Below are 19706 nucleotides of genomic sequence, written 5' to 3' on the forward strand. Positions count from 1 at the left end.
AGTGACTGAGCATACATATTGGTTTTTAAATTTATTCTATAAGTAGCTCATATTTACTGGAATAAACAATGTATTATTTGGAGAAGGAAATGGCAACCCACTCCAGTGTTCTTGCCTGGAGAATCCCAGGGACGGGGGAGCCTGGTGGGCTGCCGTCTCTGGGGTCACACAGAGTCGGACACGACTGAAGTGACTTAGCAGCAGCAGCCGCAGAAGTCTCAAAATGAGCTGTGTGGCATGATGGTAGACACCATTGTTGGCAGAATCGTGTCCTGCATCAGTTCATTCTACGCCCACAGCAGAACTACAGAATGAAGTGCAAACTCCTGCCGCCTGTGGACCTATCACCGTACTCCTTCCTCTAGACCCACATCTGCATCTCGAATTAGTTCTCAGCTCACGGCGAGAGAAATGAAGACCATGCTCTGAGTTTAATCAGTGACCATATACAGACTTAACTTACCAGTTTTACCTATTTCTCTTGATTTCTCTGACGCTTTTGTAGTTATCTAGGGTCTCCCTACAGGATTAAAGTTGAACAATACCAAAAGTGCCTTAAGTGAAGTGAAGTGAAGTGAAGTCGCTCAGTTGTGTCTGACTCTTTGCGACCCCATGGACTGTAGCCTACCAGGCTCCTCCGTCCATGGGATTTTCCAGGCAAGAGTACTGGAGCGGGTTGCCATTTTCTTCTCCAGGGGATCTTCCCAACCCAGGGATCGGAACCCAGGCCTACCACATTGTAGGCAGACACTTTACTGTCTGAGCCGCCAGGGAAGCCCTAAAAGTGCCTTAAGCATATAATAAAAATTGCTCTGATAATGTTTCCCAGGGGAAGATGACATCTCTTCACTCAAGGCTGTTATCAGAAATGTATTTGGTTTCATCACCTAGAGTAATCTACCAGACAATAGCTACTTCAAAACAATGGATCAATTGAAGTGGAGCTAACCTATCAACTGCTATTTTATACTATCTCAAAAATATAATTAAATAAAACCATAGAGTGTTAATTCAACAGTTCAGTGAGTTTATATTCACCCATGCTGAATACATAGATTTTAAAATCTAACTAGTTGAGTACCTAACCAGAACAATACTTTCCACATTTCCCATTGTTTAGCCCTGAGTGATTGCTCTTGATTTACTGAAAGAGAAGAGGTTTTCTTGATTTAATTTTAAAATGAATATAAATTGATTAAAACCTTATGGAGGATTAGGGCCATTTTATAAATAAGTTTCCTAATGTGTATCTGATATAAATGTCAATAAATAAAACAATGCCCTTGGCAATATAGCAAGGTTGCCCTAAAAACAAGAGACTTGTTTTTCAGACAAAGTTTGCTTTGTGAAGATGATTTTTGCATATAAATAACCTGGTTCTAGAAAACATTTATTACTGAGGGGCTCAGAGCTATGCTCACAGCAGAAGACCAATTTTCATTATACTGCCATATCTGTATGAATATAAAAAGCATGAATAATGGATTTTGTCTTTTACATTTCTGCTTCAGGAAGCATTATACACACTGAAATACCTTTAATAAAAGCCATGCAATCATTATTTTTTGTGTTACTCTCATTCCCTCACTGTGACATTTTTCTGAATAGGCAGTGAATCTGGTACAAATAACAGTTTTTAAACAAATTGTCAATTTAGACTTTATCAGCACCTTGTGGGAAACTCCCATCCTCTTGTTTGTTACTGCTGAAAGTAAATGGTGTATTAATATATCTATACCCAGGCAAGCTGCAGGAAACTTAGCATTTAGGTTGAGAATGTTTCTTCCATTTTTGGTAGCATCAATTAGGTAGAGAGACTGTGATTTCTTGTTGGCCTTCATACTGAAGACAGATCCCAAAGCCCTTATTTCAAACAGACTGGCCTGGCTACCTGCGTCAGTGGTCCCCAACCTCCTACTGCTCTGCCGTATCGTTTCTGGGCATATTCATAGCCAGTGTCAAGGGTTCCTTCCACATTCCCTGCACAATATTTACCTCAACCTCAGCCCTCATTCTAGTGGCTTCTCCCATGGCAATTATCAGAGATAGGAAAAAATATAGATATGGTCTTGCTGCTACTGCTAAGTCGCTTCAGTCGTGTCCGACTCTGTGCGACCCCAGAGACGGCAGCCCACCAGGCTCCCCTGTCCCTGGGATTCTCCAGGCAAGAACACTGGAGTGGGTTGCCATTTCCTTTTCCACTGCATGAAAGTGAAAAGTGAAAGTGAAGTCGCTCAGTCGTGTCCGACTCTTAGCGACCCCACGATCTGCAGCCTACCAGGCTCCTCTGCCCATGGGATTTTCCAGGCAAGAGTACTGGAGTGGGGTGCCATTGCCTTCTCCAAGATACGGTCTTGCCTCAAGTACAATTAGAATAAGACTAAAACGAAGAAATTGAAGGAAAAGCCATCCATTTTAATACCAGAAGCTGGGAAGAAAACATTGTTTTTGTTTTTTGTTTTTCCATATTACATTTCTGAATGGCATTTAGAGAACCCAGAACAGAGTCTCAGTCTATTTTGTGTAGCGTCCACATCAGAAACTTGTAGGTGCAGATAAACTTCTAGTTACTTGGGATCCATCCCCAACTGTTATTGGTAGAATGAGAATGGGCATCCTTAACTCAGTTATCCAGGGGAATGCTCTCCACAACAAAATACTAGCACCGAAGGGCCACAGGGACCGAAGTCTGATGTTCTATATGTTGGAACTCCATTTGCAGTGGTCAAGCTGAACGAACAAGGCTTTGAAATAATACTGTTTTCAGAAAACACATAAATTCACATTGATGTACATATTCTCATGAAAGCAAAATTAAATATCATTTCTTATTAAAAAAACTTCCACTACAAACAAGAAGCTTGTTCTCTAAATTCCCATTTGCTGGCTAAAGCATTAACAATTTCATGCAGTTTCTTTTGGGAATAATCTTTGCAACAAATAAAGAAAAGCATTGGTGAAGCTTCTCAAAAAAAATTAAGATCAAGATATTAAGTGATGGTTAATTCAGATGTGCATGGGTGGTGAAAAATATGAAATACCACTAAAGTGCAAGACAAAGAAAAGACTCTTCTCTCTGGGATGCAAATAACAGAAGCAGCTTTACCAAATTAAACAAATACCATTAATAAACATACTCTAACTCATGAATTGTTGTTTACTTGTTCAGTCATGTCCAATCTTTGTAACCCCATGGATTGTAGCCTGCCAGGCTCCTCTTTCCATGGGATTTTCCAGGCAAGAATACTGGAGAGGGTTGCCAACTCCTTTGCCAGCGCATCTCCCTGACCCAGGGATAAGAATCAGGTAATACCACGTTACCCATTTAGCAGATTTTCAAACTCTCTAAGAAACAGAATGAAAGAAACATAAATTGAAGCTGATTTCATTTTACGGCCACTACAGCAGTAATAGAAATCTCTCATTTCTATTAAAAAAAAATAGTTTTCCTATTTGAGTCTTCAGGTACAAAGAAATTAATAGGGTTGTTAACAGAGTAACATCTTCTTTTTTTCTAGAGAGCAACAACAGTTTCCCCATCTCTTCTCTTGGGATCGTGCAACCTGGGAATAAAGCTCAGAATGTTGGGGAGCAATACGGCTGTGCAGAAAGTGGACTTCAAGCCTGTAACTTGGCATCATATAGGGAAGAGTGGCCACCCAGGCTCCACCTTCACTCCAGAATGAACACACATGGAGTGTGTGAACTTCAGACGAAACTTACACGTGCCAAGAACAATCATAGTTAAACACTTTTCCCATTGAGTGAATATGAAGATATAATAGATACTCAAACTGGTTATGGATAGTTGAAGTCCTATGCATGAATATAGATATTGATATGTTAACAAATTTATATATCTATCTGCTGCTGCTGCTGCTAAGTCGCTTCAGTCATGTCCAACTCTGTTCGACCCCATAGACGGCAGCCCACCAGGCACCCCGTCCCTGGGATTCTCCAGGCAAGAACACTGGAATGGGTTGCCATTTCCTTCTCCAATGTCTGAAAGTGAAAAGCGAAAATGAAGTTGCTCAGTCATGTCCGACTCCTAGCGACCCCATGGACTGCAGCCCACCAGGCTCCTCCGTCCATGGGATTTTCCAGGCAAGAGTACTGGAGTGGGGTGCCATTGCCTTCTCCGTGTATCTATCTATAGTTCTCTTAAAAAGCAAAGAAACAGAATACTAACTGTCTAGGTTGTAAAGACAATGACTGAAATAAAAGAACATTCAGAGTGATTTATAAAAATCTGTTAATTCTGATTTGCCCATATTAGGCAACTTGAAAATTAAACCTTTCTGTTACCAGCCCATGACGTAAGAAGTTCACATAATGTATGCAAATGTAAATGTCAACTGTTGGGGTATCTGCAACCTCCCAAAATTTACTTGGTTATTACATTTTTAGCTGGCCTTGAGTTTTGGCTGACTCTAAAGAGAACTGGTTAAATGTGTCATTTAAAGAAGGGTATTTCAAATAACAAAGTTCTTCAAAAATTGTAGTTGAAATTCACTTTCATTATTATGTATAGCCTCTACTCTAGTGTAAATATTTATGGGAAAATGTGGAAATGGATGAAAAAATGTGATTTGTTTGGATAATGTTTAATTATAAAGAGGTGGAGTCCTGAAGGAATGATTCAATTAGCCCATCTCTGATATCAATCCATGAATAAAACCTCATTCACACAAAATCTAGAGACAAATTTATTTCTACACTTTTTCCCCAATAGAGTAGATTTTTCACTTTGGCAACTAAATATATACAGATTTAGGTCATTGAGGCAGATAACTGTCTCATACAAACATCATTCTGAAAATAGTAAGTGCTAAGAAATTAATTGGTTAAAGACTTTAAGCTTGCTATCGTTAGTATTGAAATGTTTTAAAAACCATGTGCTGATATGATGTGAATATCTCTCTCTGCCATTCTTAAAGCTGACATCCTCACTCTTCACCAAATAGGCACATCCAGGTGACTCAACTTTAGAGCAAAGACAAACTACAGACTCCAGGCCGAATCTAGCCCTTATTTGTTTTTGTAAATAATATTTTATTAGAACACAGCAACATCCATTTGTTTAATCACTGTTTATGGCAGTGTTCTTGCTACAGTGGTAGAGTTAAATAGTTGCAACGGAGACTGTATAGCTCTCGAGTTTAAAATATTTACTATCTGGCCCTTTAGAAAAAAACTTTGATGACCTCCGCCTTAGAGCCACATCAAAGAGCGTAGTATGTGAAACAGTCTTGTAATTTGAGATGTCGCAATCTCATAGGCTCACGGCTGGCTTCATCACATTTTCTTTAGATAAAGAATAAGTAAGGGGTTTAATTTTCACAGCTGTTCTGAAGCAACCCATTCAGTATTACTTTCAAAATTCAGATAAATTATTTAAAAAAAAACAGTTTTGGCAGATATCGCCATCAAAATCCTCATGATAAATTATAACTACAACTTTAAGAGCTTTTGAAAAGCTTAAGCTTTTGTGAAAACAAGAGCTGTCCTTCTGGATGCAACATTAGCCTCTCTACCACAACACGTGCCATTACTTCAGAGCTTCTGGGAACATACATAAATGAAATAAAGAACTGCTGTATCAGCAGTGTTTACCCAGTCTTTCTCCTGCGTAACAAAGATGGCACCATTTTAAGATCAAGAACTCATAATCTCATGTACTTTGAATTATTTAGTTAATATTTAATCTTCAATTGATTTTATTACAGGGAAAAGATGCAATAAAATTTTGTTTGCACAACAGAAAGCAGCAGGATAGTGCCACTGCTTCCCTCCAACTATGCCTGCCCAGAGCCTGGAACTTCATCTGAGACTCTCTGGAGTCCTTGCTTTCTGCCTCTCTTCCCCTCCAAAGTACGCTCTCCAGATGCATTCCGCTTTCAAGTGATGAAGGTATTTTTCTTAATCATACACACATGTCTTTTTTCTCATTGAATTTTGGGTATTTAGATGTTCTCCATCACTACAAGTCTTGCCAAATTACAAGCGCCAGTAGTCAGAAGCCAAAATATCCATCTTCTGGGTGCAGTTGAAATTACTCTTGGTCCAGCCGCACTAATTTGTACAGCTTTTCATGCTAGAAGGGTCACTTCTGGGACATTTAAAATACACCCAACGTAACAGTCTTAAGTGATGTGCAAGTTAACAGATTCTGCTCTCCTTTTTATCCAGCGTGAGGGTCGGGTGTGGGAAATAACACAGTGGACAAAGGGCCAACACCGGATAGCAAATAAACTCATTCAGGTTGAAAACATCCAGAACGATCAGTAGGGGGCAGATTGGGCTCAACTAAAATCAGAGCAATCCCAGAACTCAAAAGCTATCGTCCTCGCATTTACTGTCAAGCCTGTGCCACGTGTTAGGTTGCGTCTGACTCTGCGACCCCATCGACTGTAGCCCGCCAGGCTCCTCTGTCCGTGGGATTCTCCAGGCAAGAATACTGAGTGGATTGCCATTTCCTCCTTCAAACCCTGGAGGTTCTAAATGACAAATCAGGTCTCAATTTGGTGCTTTGGATGGAAGAAGAAAAAGTCTCCTCTAGGTCAGCCACAGAGAAGGCAATGGCACCCCACTCCAGTACTCTTGCCTGGAAAATCCCATGGACGGAGGAGCCTGGTGGGCTGCAGTCCATGGGGTCGCTAAGAGTCGGACACGACTGAGAGACTTCACTTTCACTTTTCACTTTCATGCATTGGAGAAGGAAATGGCACCCCACTCCAGTGTTCTTGCCTGGAGAATCCTAGGGACGGCAGAGCCTGGTGGGCTGCTGGGATGATGCTGTAAGTTGTCAGGAGGGGTTCAGGGAAACTCTTATTATTATTATCATCAGCCTTATTGTCTCTCTTCTAATTTCTCTTCCTTCCACTGCCGAAACTCCCCACCTGCCTTCACCAACAGGCAGGACTCTACTTGTAAAACTCACCTGTCACCTTCCCTGCCGCCATGCAGTACTCTGGCCCTTCAGGGATTTTTCCTGGCTGGAAGGCTTTGTATTTTCTCTTCTTTTCTCCAAGCCCCACTCCTATTTGAGTATCTGGTGAACTTCTATCCACCCTGAGACTTGCCTACTAATTCTCAGGTTTCAGAAGGTTCGGACACGGTGATTTATTCCCAACAACGCCATAAGGCAAGTACTGTTTGAATGCCATTCTATAAGGAAACTGAGGCACGGAGAAGCTGTGAGATTTCTCCAGAGTCACATGGTAAGGACAGGCTCGAGGCACATCAGCATCTAATTCTGTGTGACTGGAGAGGTCAGGCACCCATCACAGTGGACTGCTTCTCAGAAACAAGAGCACAAGGAAGGACGACAATAAGGAAGGTGGTGGCAGGGGGAGGACCCTTCTGTAAACACTGATAAGTGGGAGCCTATCACACAGAACAAGGTTGCTTCTAGGGGACAGGAAGAGAAGGGGACCAAGAGCAAAGGGGAGGATTAGCCATGAGTGGAAGAGGTGCCTCTTCTTGGGAGGCCAAAGGAAAGGATATGTCACGGTCTGTTTATATTTAAGGGGATAGAAATGGAGGGAATTCACTGAGTCAGGGAGATGGTTAGATAGATAGATAACAGATAGATAGTAAGCCAAAGTAGACGTTTTCCCAAGACTCCTAGGATGACTTATGGGAAACTCTCCAGGGGAAGCAGAATGAAATCTCCTAATAAAAGTGAACGTGAAACTCACTCAGTCGTGTCTGACTCTTTGCGACCCCTTGGACTATACAGTGCATGGAATTCTCCAGGCCAGAATACTAGAGTGGGTAGCCTTTCCCTTCTCCAGGGGATCTTCCCAACCCAGGGATCGAAACGGAGTCTCCTGCATTGCAGGCAGATTCTTTACCAACAGAGCTATCAGGGAAGTCCCCCCAAAGGGGACACTGTGGCTGCATGGGCCAGGAAAACAACCTGGACCTCCTGCGTGGCAGGCAAGACTTCTGCCACTGAACCACCCATGCACCAATGAAAGTGATACTTTCCAAATGTCAGCGGCATCTCTCAAGGGAGGGTGGGATCCCCGAGGGCCTGGACTTCAGGACCCAGAGCACTGGAGCAACAGCACTGTGTTGGTCCTGGGTGTAGGTCTCTCTGTAATGTGGCAGTGCTGTGGCCCTTGGCACCGCTCTGGCAAAAGAGGTTCCTGCTGTCACTTCTCATGCTTGGACAGCAGTAGGTGCCACTACAATGCCCCAGGGCTGTAGCTGGGCTGGTCATCTAACTGTGAGATTTAAAGATGCTTAAGAGCCTCTCCTCTGGCGAGGTGCTTGGGAGTTTGATTGCTGGAACAAGCTACTAATTTTGAATAAAATCTCATAAAATTGTCCCATAAGACATTTCCCCTCCAATCCACCCCAGACAAGACTGTTCTATTGTTCTCCCACCAGCCTGCACACAGTCCTGGGTTAAAATGCTTTGATCATCAGTGGTGGCTTACTAAAAGGAGCTGCCTCTTCTTCCCTTCTTTGATTCTGAAGTCACTACAGTGAGAAAAAAACAGAAAGAGCCCTCAGAGTCAGCAGTATCTGCCTTGGAAGAAACCTAAGCTTGGAGGGCAGGATCTTGCTACTCCAGTCATAAGGGAACACACGAAAGAACAACCTGGTGCCTCTGTGAAAGAGTGGTTAAGTGGTCTGCCTGCCAGTGTCTACAAGTAGCAGCACTGAGGTCACCCAGGGAGAATTCTACATCATCCTGCACCCTCTCAGGATGATCGGGTGCCATCTGGTGTGATTTCAGCCTTTCCAGCAAAGAGAGGAGATGCTGATACAATCTGAGGCATCACCCGAGAGTCATATCCTTCTTGTTGTTCGTTGTTCAGTCGCTCAGTCATGTCAGAATCTTTGCGACCCCACGGACTGCAGCACGCCAGGCTTCCCTGTCCTTCACCACCTCTGGGAGCTTGCTCAAACTCACGTCCATCAAGTCGGTGATGCCATCCAACCATCTTGTCCTCTGTTGCCCCGTTCTCCTCCTGCCTTCAATCTTTCCCAGCATCAGGGTCTTTTCCAGTAAGTCAGCTGTTTGCATCAAGGTGGCCAACGTATTAGAGCTTCAGCTTCAGCATCAGTCCTTCCAATGAACATTCAGGACTGTTTTGACTGGTGTGATCTCCCTGCAGTCCAAGGGACTCTGGAGAGTCTTCTCCAACACCACAGCGCCAAAGCATCAATTCTTTAGCTCTCAGTCTTCTTTATGGTCCAGCTCTCACATCTGTACGTGACTGTTGGAAAAACCATTGCTTTGACTATACAGATCTTTGTTGGCAAAGTAATGTCTCTGCTTTTTAATACACTGTCATATCCTTAGGAAAGACTTAAAAATAATCTAGGGACACTCTCGGAGGGCCAGTGGTTAATCAGTTAAGACTCTGTGCTCCCAATGCAGGCGGGCACTGGTTCCATTTCTGGTCTGGGAAGTAAGATCAAACATGCTCCACAGCACAGCCAAAATAAATAAGTAAAGTAAAGAGACGTTTTCTTAAAAAGAAGAAAAATAATCTAGATGAGCAATTCTTAAATGTTCTGGTGTCAGGAGCATATTCTTAAAAATTATTGAGGACACCAAAAACTGTTTGTTTATGTGGGTCATATCTATCAGTATTTACTACACGGGACATGAAAACTGGGAAAAATTTAAAAACATGTAAAACATGCTTATTAATTTATTTTAAATAAAATTCATTATGTTAATTAATATAAATATATTTATAAAAAATAACCACATTTTCCAAAACTTTAAAAATGTCATGAAGACAGTGGTATTGTTTTCAGTTCAGTTCAGTTCAGTCCAGTCACTCAGTGGTGTCCGACTCTTTGCGACCCCATGAATCGCAGCACGCCAGGCCTCCCTGTCTATCACCAACTCCCGGAGTTCACTCAGACTCACGTCCACCAAGTTGGTGATGCCATCCAGCCATCTCAGCCATCCGTCCCCTTCTCCTCCTGCCCCCAATCCCTCCCAGCATCACAGTCTTTTCCAATGAGTCAACCCTTCGCATGAGGTGGCCAAAGTACTGGAGTTTCAGCTTTAGCATCATTCCTTCCAAAGAAATCCCAGGGCTGATCTCCTTCAGAATGGACTGGTTGGATCTCCTTGCAGTCCAAGGGACTCTCAGGAGTCTTCTCCAACACCACAGTTCAGAAACATCAATTTTTCGGTGCTCAGGTTTCTTCACAGTCCAACTCTCACATCCATACATGACCACTGGAAAAACCATAGCCTTGACTAGACGGACCTTTGTTGGCAAAGTAATGTCTCTGCTTTTCAATATGTTACCTAGGTTGGTCATAACTTTTCTTCCAAGGAGTAAGTGTCTTTTAATTTCATGGCTGCAGTCACCATCTGCAGTGATTTTGGAGCCCCCCAAAATAAAGTCTGACGCTGTTTCCACTGTTTCCCCATCTGTTTCCCATGAAGTGATGGGACAAGATGCTATGATCTTCGTTTTCTGAATGTTGAGCTTTAAGCCAACTTTTTCGCTCTCCTCTTTCACTTTCATCAAGAGGCTTTTAGTTCCTCTTCACTTTCTGCCATAAGGGTGGTGTCATCTGCATATCTGAGGCTACTGATATTTCTCCCGGCAATCTTGGTATTGTTTTACATGATTGCAAATCTCTTTGATGCCTGTCTCATGCTGGTTTCGTTTCAATCTGTTGCCCAGTTATTTTGGTTAAAGTATGTAAAGCAAATCTAGTATCACACAGTTGGAAATGGGAGAAGTATCTTAATAGTCTTTTTCAGATAGTTATGGTTATTTTCTCTTGATATTCCAAATCTTGACAAGAGGGACATTCTTAAAGGTTAGTTGCAATATGGAATTTAAAATTATATCAATAAAATTTTCATGTTCTGTTACATAAAATCTTTTGGTCTGTCTTCACCTTTGAATGGATCTTTCACTCACACATACTTTCGGAGCATCATGCATCATTTGGAAAACATTGGCTCATGGAGTTAAAGAAACATTTTGCACAATGTGTTAAACACCACATTTATTGTCATCACTACCAATCTCCTGAGAAAAGTCTTTGAGTATTGAGATGCTATACAGCTCTTGCTGGTGGACACAAGTCTTCTAAAAAAATCTAATTTTTTCTTGAAAGTTTGAGTTTTATCATTGACAACAAATAATGTCAATGGTTTTACTTTAAACACCTTGATAAGTTTACTCTGTGCATCTTCAGTAATGTGTCTACCAAATACACACAATGGAATAACTATAGTTTGTCATTCTTTCAAGTAAAAATTAGATTTTCGGGGGGAAAAGCAACTAGCACAGCCCTCAGTGGAAAACACTAACGGCGTGTGACTTTTCTTGAGACACATTGGATGTTGTTCTGCAGCAGAAGCTCTTCCTGGCTCCTTCCCATTTCATCAGACAAAATTAAAAAAAAATTAAACGTACACTCAAGAATTAGAGATTTAATAAATTAACACTTTTTACTAATTCAACAAGAGCATTCTCAAGTAAAACCGACATTTTTCCTTCCTGCAAGCACGTGGCAGAGAGGAATACAAAAGCTGCTACTCATACTGTTTGGTGCCACTGCTAGCAATTTCGCCATTACTTTTGCATGATCAGTGTAAAGTTCAACGCAGTGAGAAAGGTGAATGACATCCCAGCATTATTATGATTGCAGTTTTAATGTTGTAGATCTTCTGAAAGGGTCTCAAGAATCTCTAGGTGTCTGAAGACCACACTTTAAGAACTGCTGAGTTTTACAAATGACTTCTAAATACTGTTCTGCTGCTGCTGCTGCTAAGCCGCTTCAGTCGTGTCCGACTCTGTACAACCCCATAGACAGCAGCCCACCAGGCTCCGCCTTCCCTGGAATTCTCCAGGCAAGAATGCTGGAGTGGGTTGCCACTGCCTTCTCTGAAAATACTATTCTAGGAGGTGATAATCAGCCAGATTATTAACAGTAGTTGTGCCAGTTAGGATAAGCTAGATCATGTGGCAATAATGAAACGCTTAAAATCTCAATGGTTTATAACAAAAGTCTATGTCTTATTCTATTGTATGTTACCAACTCGTGGGCAGGGGGCACTCTGTTTATCGCCATCACTTAGGGACCGGATGGAGCAGCCTGCATCTCAAAGGTTATCAATTGCTATGAAAGTGAAAGTGGTTAGTCTCTCAGTTGCATCTGACTCTGCAGCTCCACGGACTGTAGCTCCCCAGGCTCTTCTGTCCGTGGGATTTTCCAGGCAAGAATACTTGGAGTATTTGGAGTGGGTAGCCATTCCCTTCTCCAAGGGATCTTCCTGACCCAAGGATCGAACCTGGGTCTCCGGTACTACAGGCAGATTCTTTACCATCTGAGCCACCAGAGAAGCCCCATCATGCTATAGGGAAAAGAGACTCTAGTGGGTCTCAACACTAGCAACTCCATTGCATCATTGACTAAGTCAGTTCTGCTCACAGCCTACCAGCCATCTGGTCATCTCCAACCACATGAAGGGGCATGGCTGAGTGTACCATCCTCAAGCACATGCTTGAGAGTAGAGAGCTGGCAATATTTGGTGAGTCACACCGACAATTACAGTAATAGCCAACATTTATGGAGCCTTTGGTATGTGCTGTGCACTGTTTCAACAGCTTGTACCAGTTATCTATGCTCATCACACTCCCAGGAGGTAGGTTATATGAACTCTATTCTTTGGATCAGGACACAAAGGCACAGAGAGGTAAGCTACATTGCTCAAGGTCACACCAAATTAGGAGAGGTGCTGGGGAGGCAGAAGGACTCAGAGCCCATGGCTTCAACCTCTAAGAAGACACATAACCCATAACTTTCCCCAGTCTTGAGCAAAATGAGAGAGAGAAAAACTTTTCATAATTATAAATAGAAAGGATTGTCCTTTTTTTCCCCTTTAAAATCTTTTCTCCTTTAAAATGTTAAGATGTCCTTTCTTTTATGAAGTAATTTCCTTACCAGCAAAAGTAAAAGGTTGGCAGCTTTAAGTTAACTCCTTTTCCTAATGATTTCTGCTCATTTTAACCGATCCAAAGTAGAAAAATTTGTGACCACTAGTTTAGGAGGTTTTTTGATTTGTTTTTGGCCCTAGCACTATGCTTTGATTCAACCAAATTTTAGTCATTATGTGTTGGGTACTGCTCTGAGTTCTGTCAACCATTGTACTAGATAGATGGTTTCATGGACATTGTTTTAGTTAATTCTATGCCACACTGCTGCTGCTGCTGCTGCTAAGTCACTTCAGTCGTGTCCAACTCTGTGCAACCCCAGAGACGGCAGCCCACCAGGCTCCCCCATCCCTCGGATTCTCTAAGCAAGAACACTGGAGTGGGTTGCCATTTCCTTCTCCATACTGCTTCCTTATTAAAAGATTAAAACATGTTTTTTTTTTAATCCTAAAGCTAATTGAAACAGGAAAGACCTGGAGCATGGCAGGCCCCCACAAGGCAGCCAAAGTACTCAAAGCAATAGATACCAGCAATTTTCCACAAAAGTTACCAAAGAGCAAACATAAGCTTCTCAATAAGTTTCTCACTAAACTTCATCATCATCACCTCTCTCTGTCAGGGATCTTTCATGAGATAAAGTTTTTCTCTCAGGTTAAAGACCAAAAGAGCAATAAGTTGATTTCACCAGCTGGGTCTTGGAACTCAACCATGGGTGATTTTTTGCAAAGCACTCTAAACACAAGCAAGGTTCATTGGTCAAAGGCCTAGGGACACAAGGCTTGCACACCAGCAAGCTGTTCTGAGCTCCAACATAATCATATTTATTAACTTCCATTAGAAAATTTAGGTGTACAGGAGAAATACTTATTGTGAACAGGTGCTGGAAAACAGAATCTTAATAAAAATTAAGCCTTGGGAAATAAAAGGTGATTCAAACAATATTGAATACCAAGAATATACCTGTTTGTTTTTTTTTTAATAAGGTACCTTAATGATTTTTTTTTTTAACAAAAGAAGAAAGGCAAAAAGGAAGAGAAGGAGAGCAGAATGGACAGAAGAAGAAAGAAGGAAGGAAAAAAATCCTCAAAAAGATACACATACCTTGGTAGCATACAATAGAATACTTAAATTATGAGTCCACTATACCAAATGATTGTCTCTTGACTACACCTCTTCTCTGGGAATATTAATAGCATGTATGTCATCACTGACCAAATAAGTACCAACCCTGGAGATGACCAAGAGAGGCAAGGTGTTCTATCACCATAGAGATGAAAGTTCTCCAATCATTTTTAAACTCCAGATTCTGCTTGGCAACAGAGCAATTAAAAAAAAAAACAACATGGCAATACTAGGACATTTCTAGAGGGGGAGAGTTTGTGAATATAAAAGCCATTTTTAGAAAGACTTGTGAACCAATTAAATCACAAAGAGTTATTTATGAACCTCACATTTTAAGGTATTGATTCTAACAGCTGGGGGCATGCATTTAGATCAAACATTTATAAATTCTGGTCCCTATTTGAAAACAGTTATTCAAGTTCATTGCTATTTGATAGGGCAAGTAAAGAAATATTTTTATAACCTTTCTATTTGACCACTATATGTATAGGCTTCAGAAATTGATTATCATGGTGTCAATGGGTGTCTTCAAATATCTCTATTCTATAATTAGGAGGAGGGTTGTTTTTAGAGGGTGAGGGCTTAGTTAACAGTTGCAGTATAGAAGGTGGGGATGTATTTGGCAACAGAATATACCAGAAGTCCTTGCTGATGGCTGGAATGGCAGGTCTTTCGGGTGGGAGGGAAGTGAGGCAGGAACCCCCGAGGATCTGCAGTGGCTGTAGCCATGGTTTGAAGGAAAAAAGGAAGGATTAATGAGCAACTCACTAATGAGAGACAGCCACAGCACAGAAGACCTTCTTTATTAAACTCTGTGCAGAGTAAAAGCACATACGGTAGTAGCCAAATTCCCATTTTGTACAAGAAACAAGACTAAGCCAGCTGCACCAGGAATGACGTTCAAAGGTACTCTGACCAAGGGGAGAAGGAAGAGGAGCCAGATGGCCACAGCAAGCTATAGCGTCGACCAGAAAGTGTATATATTATTAATTTAGCAACACTGACAACATGGGCAGGCCTGAATAAATTCCATTTTCATGGACCTCACTGTAAAATGCCCCTTTTTGTAGGCTTTCTCTGCACTGACGCAAGATAAGTGAAAAGCATACAAAATGATACACTTTAGCCCCTGAAATGAATCCACTTATAATTACTATTAAGAAAACGGTAATTTGTCATAACACAATGAAGCCTCCGTGAGTCCTCTTGGCTCAGTGAAAAGACACGGTGCATGCATGGTGAGGAAGCTCAAGCGAGAGGAAGTGGCTTGGTGAGGACTAGGCTCCTGGGGGCCAAGTAGCAGTCAGTTTTGCTTCCATTCATCTCTGACCCAAGATGGCATTCCTAATTGTCATGAAGCAAAAGAGGAACAAACAAAGTGGCAAAGAACGGCAGAAGGCCCATTGCCTCTCCCGTCAGGAGCACGGAGGGGCAAGTCAGCACAAGACTGTGGACACATCCAGCGGCTCATCTATGAGGAATCACGGGACTGTGCTGGGTGAACTTGGGCTCTAATTTATTCCCACACTGTACAGCCTTGAAAATTCACTGTACATCAATTCTCTCAATTAGAAAATGGGAAGAACAGTCAAAACTCCTTCTTTGTTATACAAGTGTTTTCTGTGACTACCTGGAAAAATTTCTCCTCAAAAGAAAAATACAATCTGTATTCTTCAGCCTTAAGCGGGCCATTTCGACACATGCTACAACATGGATGAACCTGAGGCCGTCGTGCTAAGTGAAATATGTCAGTCACAAAAGGACACATGTGGTGGGATTCCACTTAAATGAGGTAAGGAGTCATCAAATTCATAGAGACAGAAAGTAGAATGGTCGTTTTCAGTGATGGGGTTGGAGGTGGCAGGAACGGGGATTTGTTGACTAATGGGTACAGAATGTCAGTTCCACAACATGAAAGGGGTTCTGGAAACGGGTTGCACAACAGTGTGAATGTGCATAACACTACTGAACTGTACACTTAAAAATAGTTAAGATGGTAAATTTTATGTTTTGATTTTTCCCAAAATGAATGATTTCAAAAATAAATAAATAACATGCACAACAGGCCTGGCTCAGTGGAGAGTCAAGTATTGACTACAGGATTGAAGAAGACTCCTTGTGTAAGAGAGACAAGATCTAACTGGCTTATCATCACTGAAGATCTTTAAACATTTTCAGAAACGGACCCGAGCATTTGGTGCAGTGAGTAAGGGAACCACCAAATAAGCCTCAGTCCTGACAGGAACCATCCGCCTCTGAGAATCAGATGACACGTACCGCGTTAAGGCCGTGCTGTCAGGACAGACAGCCTTTTGCCCGCCCAGTAAGCCAGTGCCACAGGAGACTGGAGGGGGCAGACCTGGGGGAGGTGGCGCAGGTGCTGCTGCTGCCGCTGCTAAGTCGCTTCAGTCGTGTCCGACTCTGTGCAACCCCATAGACGGCAGCCCACCAGGCTCCCCCGTCCCTGGGATTCTCCAGGCAAGAGGTGCAGGTACTAGGTACACGCTTTTCAGCTGCCACTTGGACATTTTGCAATTTGGCAGATTACCGATCTAACCCAGAAATGGTTTATTACAGTGTTGTGATCCCTCACAATGCACAGTACTGTTTGCAAAGAAGCTTAGAAGATATCCATTAGCAGTGAGAAGACATTCTGACGAGTCCGTTTACTCATTCACCCTAAACTGACTGAGCCCCACCCCAGGCAGGTGCACCAGCAGTCCCGAGAGGTACAAAGATGAACATATCCTGCTCTTTGCCTGCCAAGTCTGGTGAAGGGAGAGAGATTCCAGCCACAGGCAAAGTCTTGTAAAAAACAAAGATGTCAAGGAAAAAAAGTGTTTGAACAATGGAGAGACGATATTTGTAACTGAGACATATGTGTGTGTCAGGGGGAGGAGAGACTGGAGTGGTGGGTTGGAATCATGGTGACAAACCTGAATATCTCCCCAGGTAGTCTGGCTTTGTTTTGAGGATTTGAGAAACATAACTCTTAGATGGCAGGTAGACAAGAATAACTACTTAGAAAGGAGGGCCATTTAAGAGGCTGCTGTAATAGATTAAGCTAAAATAGGACTCAAACTAAATGTGTCAGTGACACTAAGGAAGTAGGTACAAGGAGTGGCAAAGAGGAGAGCAAAGGAAGGCTTCTAGCTTACATGACAATCGGTGACAAATATTACTGGAGGAAGAACGAGACTAGGGGAAGACAATGTCTTCAGTTGGGAACACTTTGTATTATGGCTCAGACGTCTCATTCATAAAAGGAAAATTAAATAATAGATGATCAGATGGGATCTTAGCACTATGGTGAGGATTAAATGGTGAAATAACAAGAAGATCATACTTTCATTTATCATTAGTTTTGTTGGGAGTTACTGGTATAGGCATAAGTGTTAATAGTGCCAAAGGGTGTAAGCCGGATCACCCGGGGAGATGACACCCTGTAATCTAGCAGCAGACCCTGGTGCATGCAAATATGCAGAACACGGTGGGTGGGGGCTGGAGTGGAGGCCAGCAGAGACGGCTTTGAAGAAGTGATCCAAAAATGAGAATCTGGAAAAAATAGCCTCACGGAAAAACAACAACAGTGAACAGCCAAAAGCACCAATTCTGGCCAGAAGCTGATAAGATGAGAACTAGAATGAGAGGGTTTAACACTGAAGAGGTCAAGAGTATCATGAGCAAAAGCTACTCCAGTGGAGGGTAGGGTGAAAGCCAGTAACAGCTCACTTAGGAATGCTGTATTTTCCTGACATATTTTGACATTACATAACTCTTTATTGGGGGAAATCTTCATTCTTTAGGGCTGGAACACTGAGCTTTCACTCTCTCCCAGGAGTCACAGATAAAATTTTTCCTCTTCATTTCATCTGGACAACAGAGGGACTTGGGACTCAGACTGAGAGGAAATTAATGCCGTTAAGAATCATTCAGTTCCGTTCAGGCGCTCAGTCATGTCCGACTCTTTGCGACCCCATGAATCGCAGCACGCCAGGCCTCCCTGTCCATCACCAACTCCCGGAGTTGCTATATTTCATCACTGAGAAAAGAACACTAGGTTTGGGGTTGGAGGAGAGTGAAGAGACAATGGGATTAAAATATAGAACAGCACAAACAAAAGCAGAGAATCTTCTATAATAATGCCAAAAGTCATACTAATTCAGTACTGATGGGAGAACAGAAGTGGGTGCTTCTGAGACTCTACACCCATCTGCCAAGGGTCACGAAAAACGCCTGTCTGCAAGTCCTTTACAACATACCAACTCTTACCTTTCTTTTGATGTCAGTGAACTGGGAAAACATTAAAGACCAATAAAACGACAGCTCCAGGATATAATAGTAGTGAAGGTCAGGTGTGAGTGGCTGAGGATCAAAGAGAAAAAGGCACAATTAATAATTAATAGGAAATCAAATCTGTTTCAAACATCTCAAGCTCAATCTTGGAAAGTGACATGGTCTTACACCTCCACAAATTCCAGCCCCACTCTCTCTGTCAATAAGAGAGCTCTGAAGGATTCCTCTAATCCACAGCTTGATGGAATTAGTTTTGTTTCATCTCCAACCAGAAAAGTGACAACTGGTATGAACATCTGGCAGTGGTACCCAATTCGCGATTAATTTCAACAATCGCATTTATGGTTCTCTGACATGCATCTCTACAAGACTCCTTTAGGCAACTTGCAAAAAAATTCTAACACATACACAGAGAAAATAAATCTGGACGACTCCCATGAGATTCTCTGAGATTCCTGTACTCAATTCCGTGAGTACAGGGACCACAGGAGGTGAAAGAAGCTGGGGTACTATATGACTCATGGAGGCACAGTTTCAGATTCTGTCTTAATTGGAGCTTTTTTTGTTTTTAGAAAATGTCCTATACATTGTAAAGATTTTTAAAAAGATAATTCCAAAATATTTATTACAAGATCAGGGGGACAAGGAAGTGCTAAGAGATACCAGGTTAGGCACCTACCAGGGACTCTGAGATCAAGCCCCAGTTTCACAGTGTAAGTAGTTATAAAACTTGGGCCTTGGTTTACTTATTGGAAAATGGAGGTAACATCTGCTTTACCTGCCTCAGAGGTCCAGGAATGAGGAGAGGCTCAGAGAGGCAGTGGAAGTCAATGCTATTTATTTTGCACATAAATCCATAAAGACAAAACGGAGTTTTAAAAAAACATTTTTGATGAGTTGTTTTTAATTGTTTCTCTGCGTTATACTGAAATAACTTGATTTCCCCAAAGACCTTTGAAACTCATTACACGAACACATCCACACCACTGCATACAAGCAATAGTATACATGGTAAATACAACTGAAACTGAAATGCTCTGTAAACCAATAACAGCATAATGACTAAGTCGTGTGAGACGCACTCACTCAACTACCAACTCTAAGCATGGACACCAAGAAAAACAGTTGTTCCCCTCATCTCTCTTTGTCAACAAAACACACGAGGAACAGGATCCTTTCCATGCAGTATGCCATTACAGGATACAGAACTGTAAACGACAATATTCTGAGTATAATATTTTAAGTTCATAAGACAGCAGTTGCGACTGAGAATTACAATTGTGTGCCGCGAGTGGTCGCTTTCACAGTTACTTTAGTCTCGATCAGATGGCCTTGGAATGTTCAGCTCTC

The 19706-nt window shown here is 42.0% G+C and overlaps 1 protein-coding gene across 6 annotated transcripts in view; it reads right to left on the bottom strand.

Moving 5' to 3' along the window:
- The window catches only part of CERS6 (ceramide synthase 6), a 348157-nt gene that overhangs the window by 58020 nt on the left and 270431 nt on the right, over positions 1-19706 (bottom strand). For all 6 annotated transcript variants that reach the window (XM_060409808.1, XM_004004627.6, XM_004004628.6 and 3 more), the window contains one exon: positions 18333-18425. In XM_060409808.1, the coding sequence (XP_060265791.1) occupies positions 18333-18425 (93 nt within the window). The remainder of the gene's footprint in view (positions 1-18332; positions 18426-19706) is intronic.

This window comes from Ovis aries, chromosome 2, assembly GCF_016772045.2.
Source record: "Ovis aries strain OAR_USU_Benz2616 breed Rambouillet chromosome 2, ARS-UI_Ramb_v3.0, whole genome shotgun sequence".
Classification (NCBI taxonomy): Eukaryota; Metazoa; Chordata; class Mammalia; order Artiodactyla; family Bovidae; genus Ovis; species Ovis aries.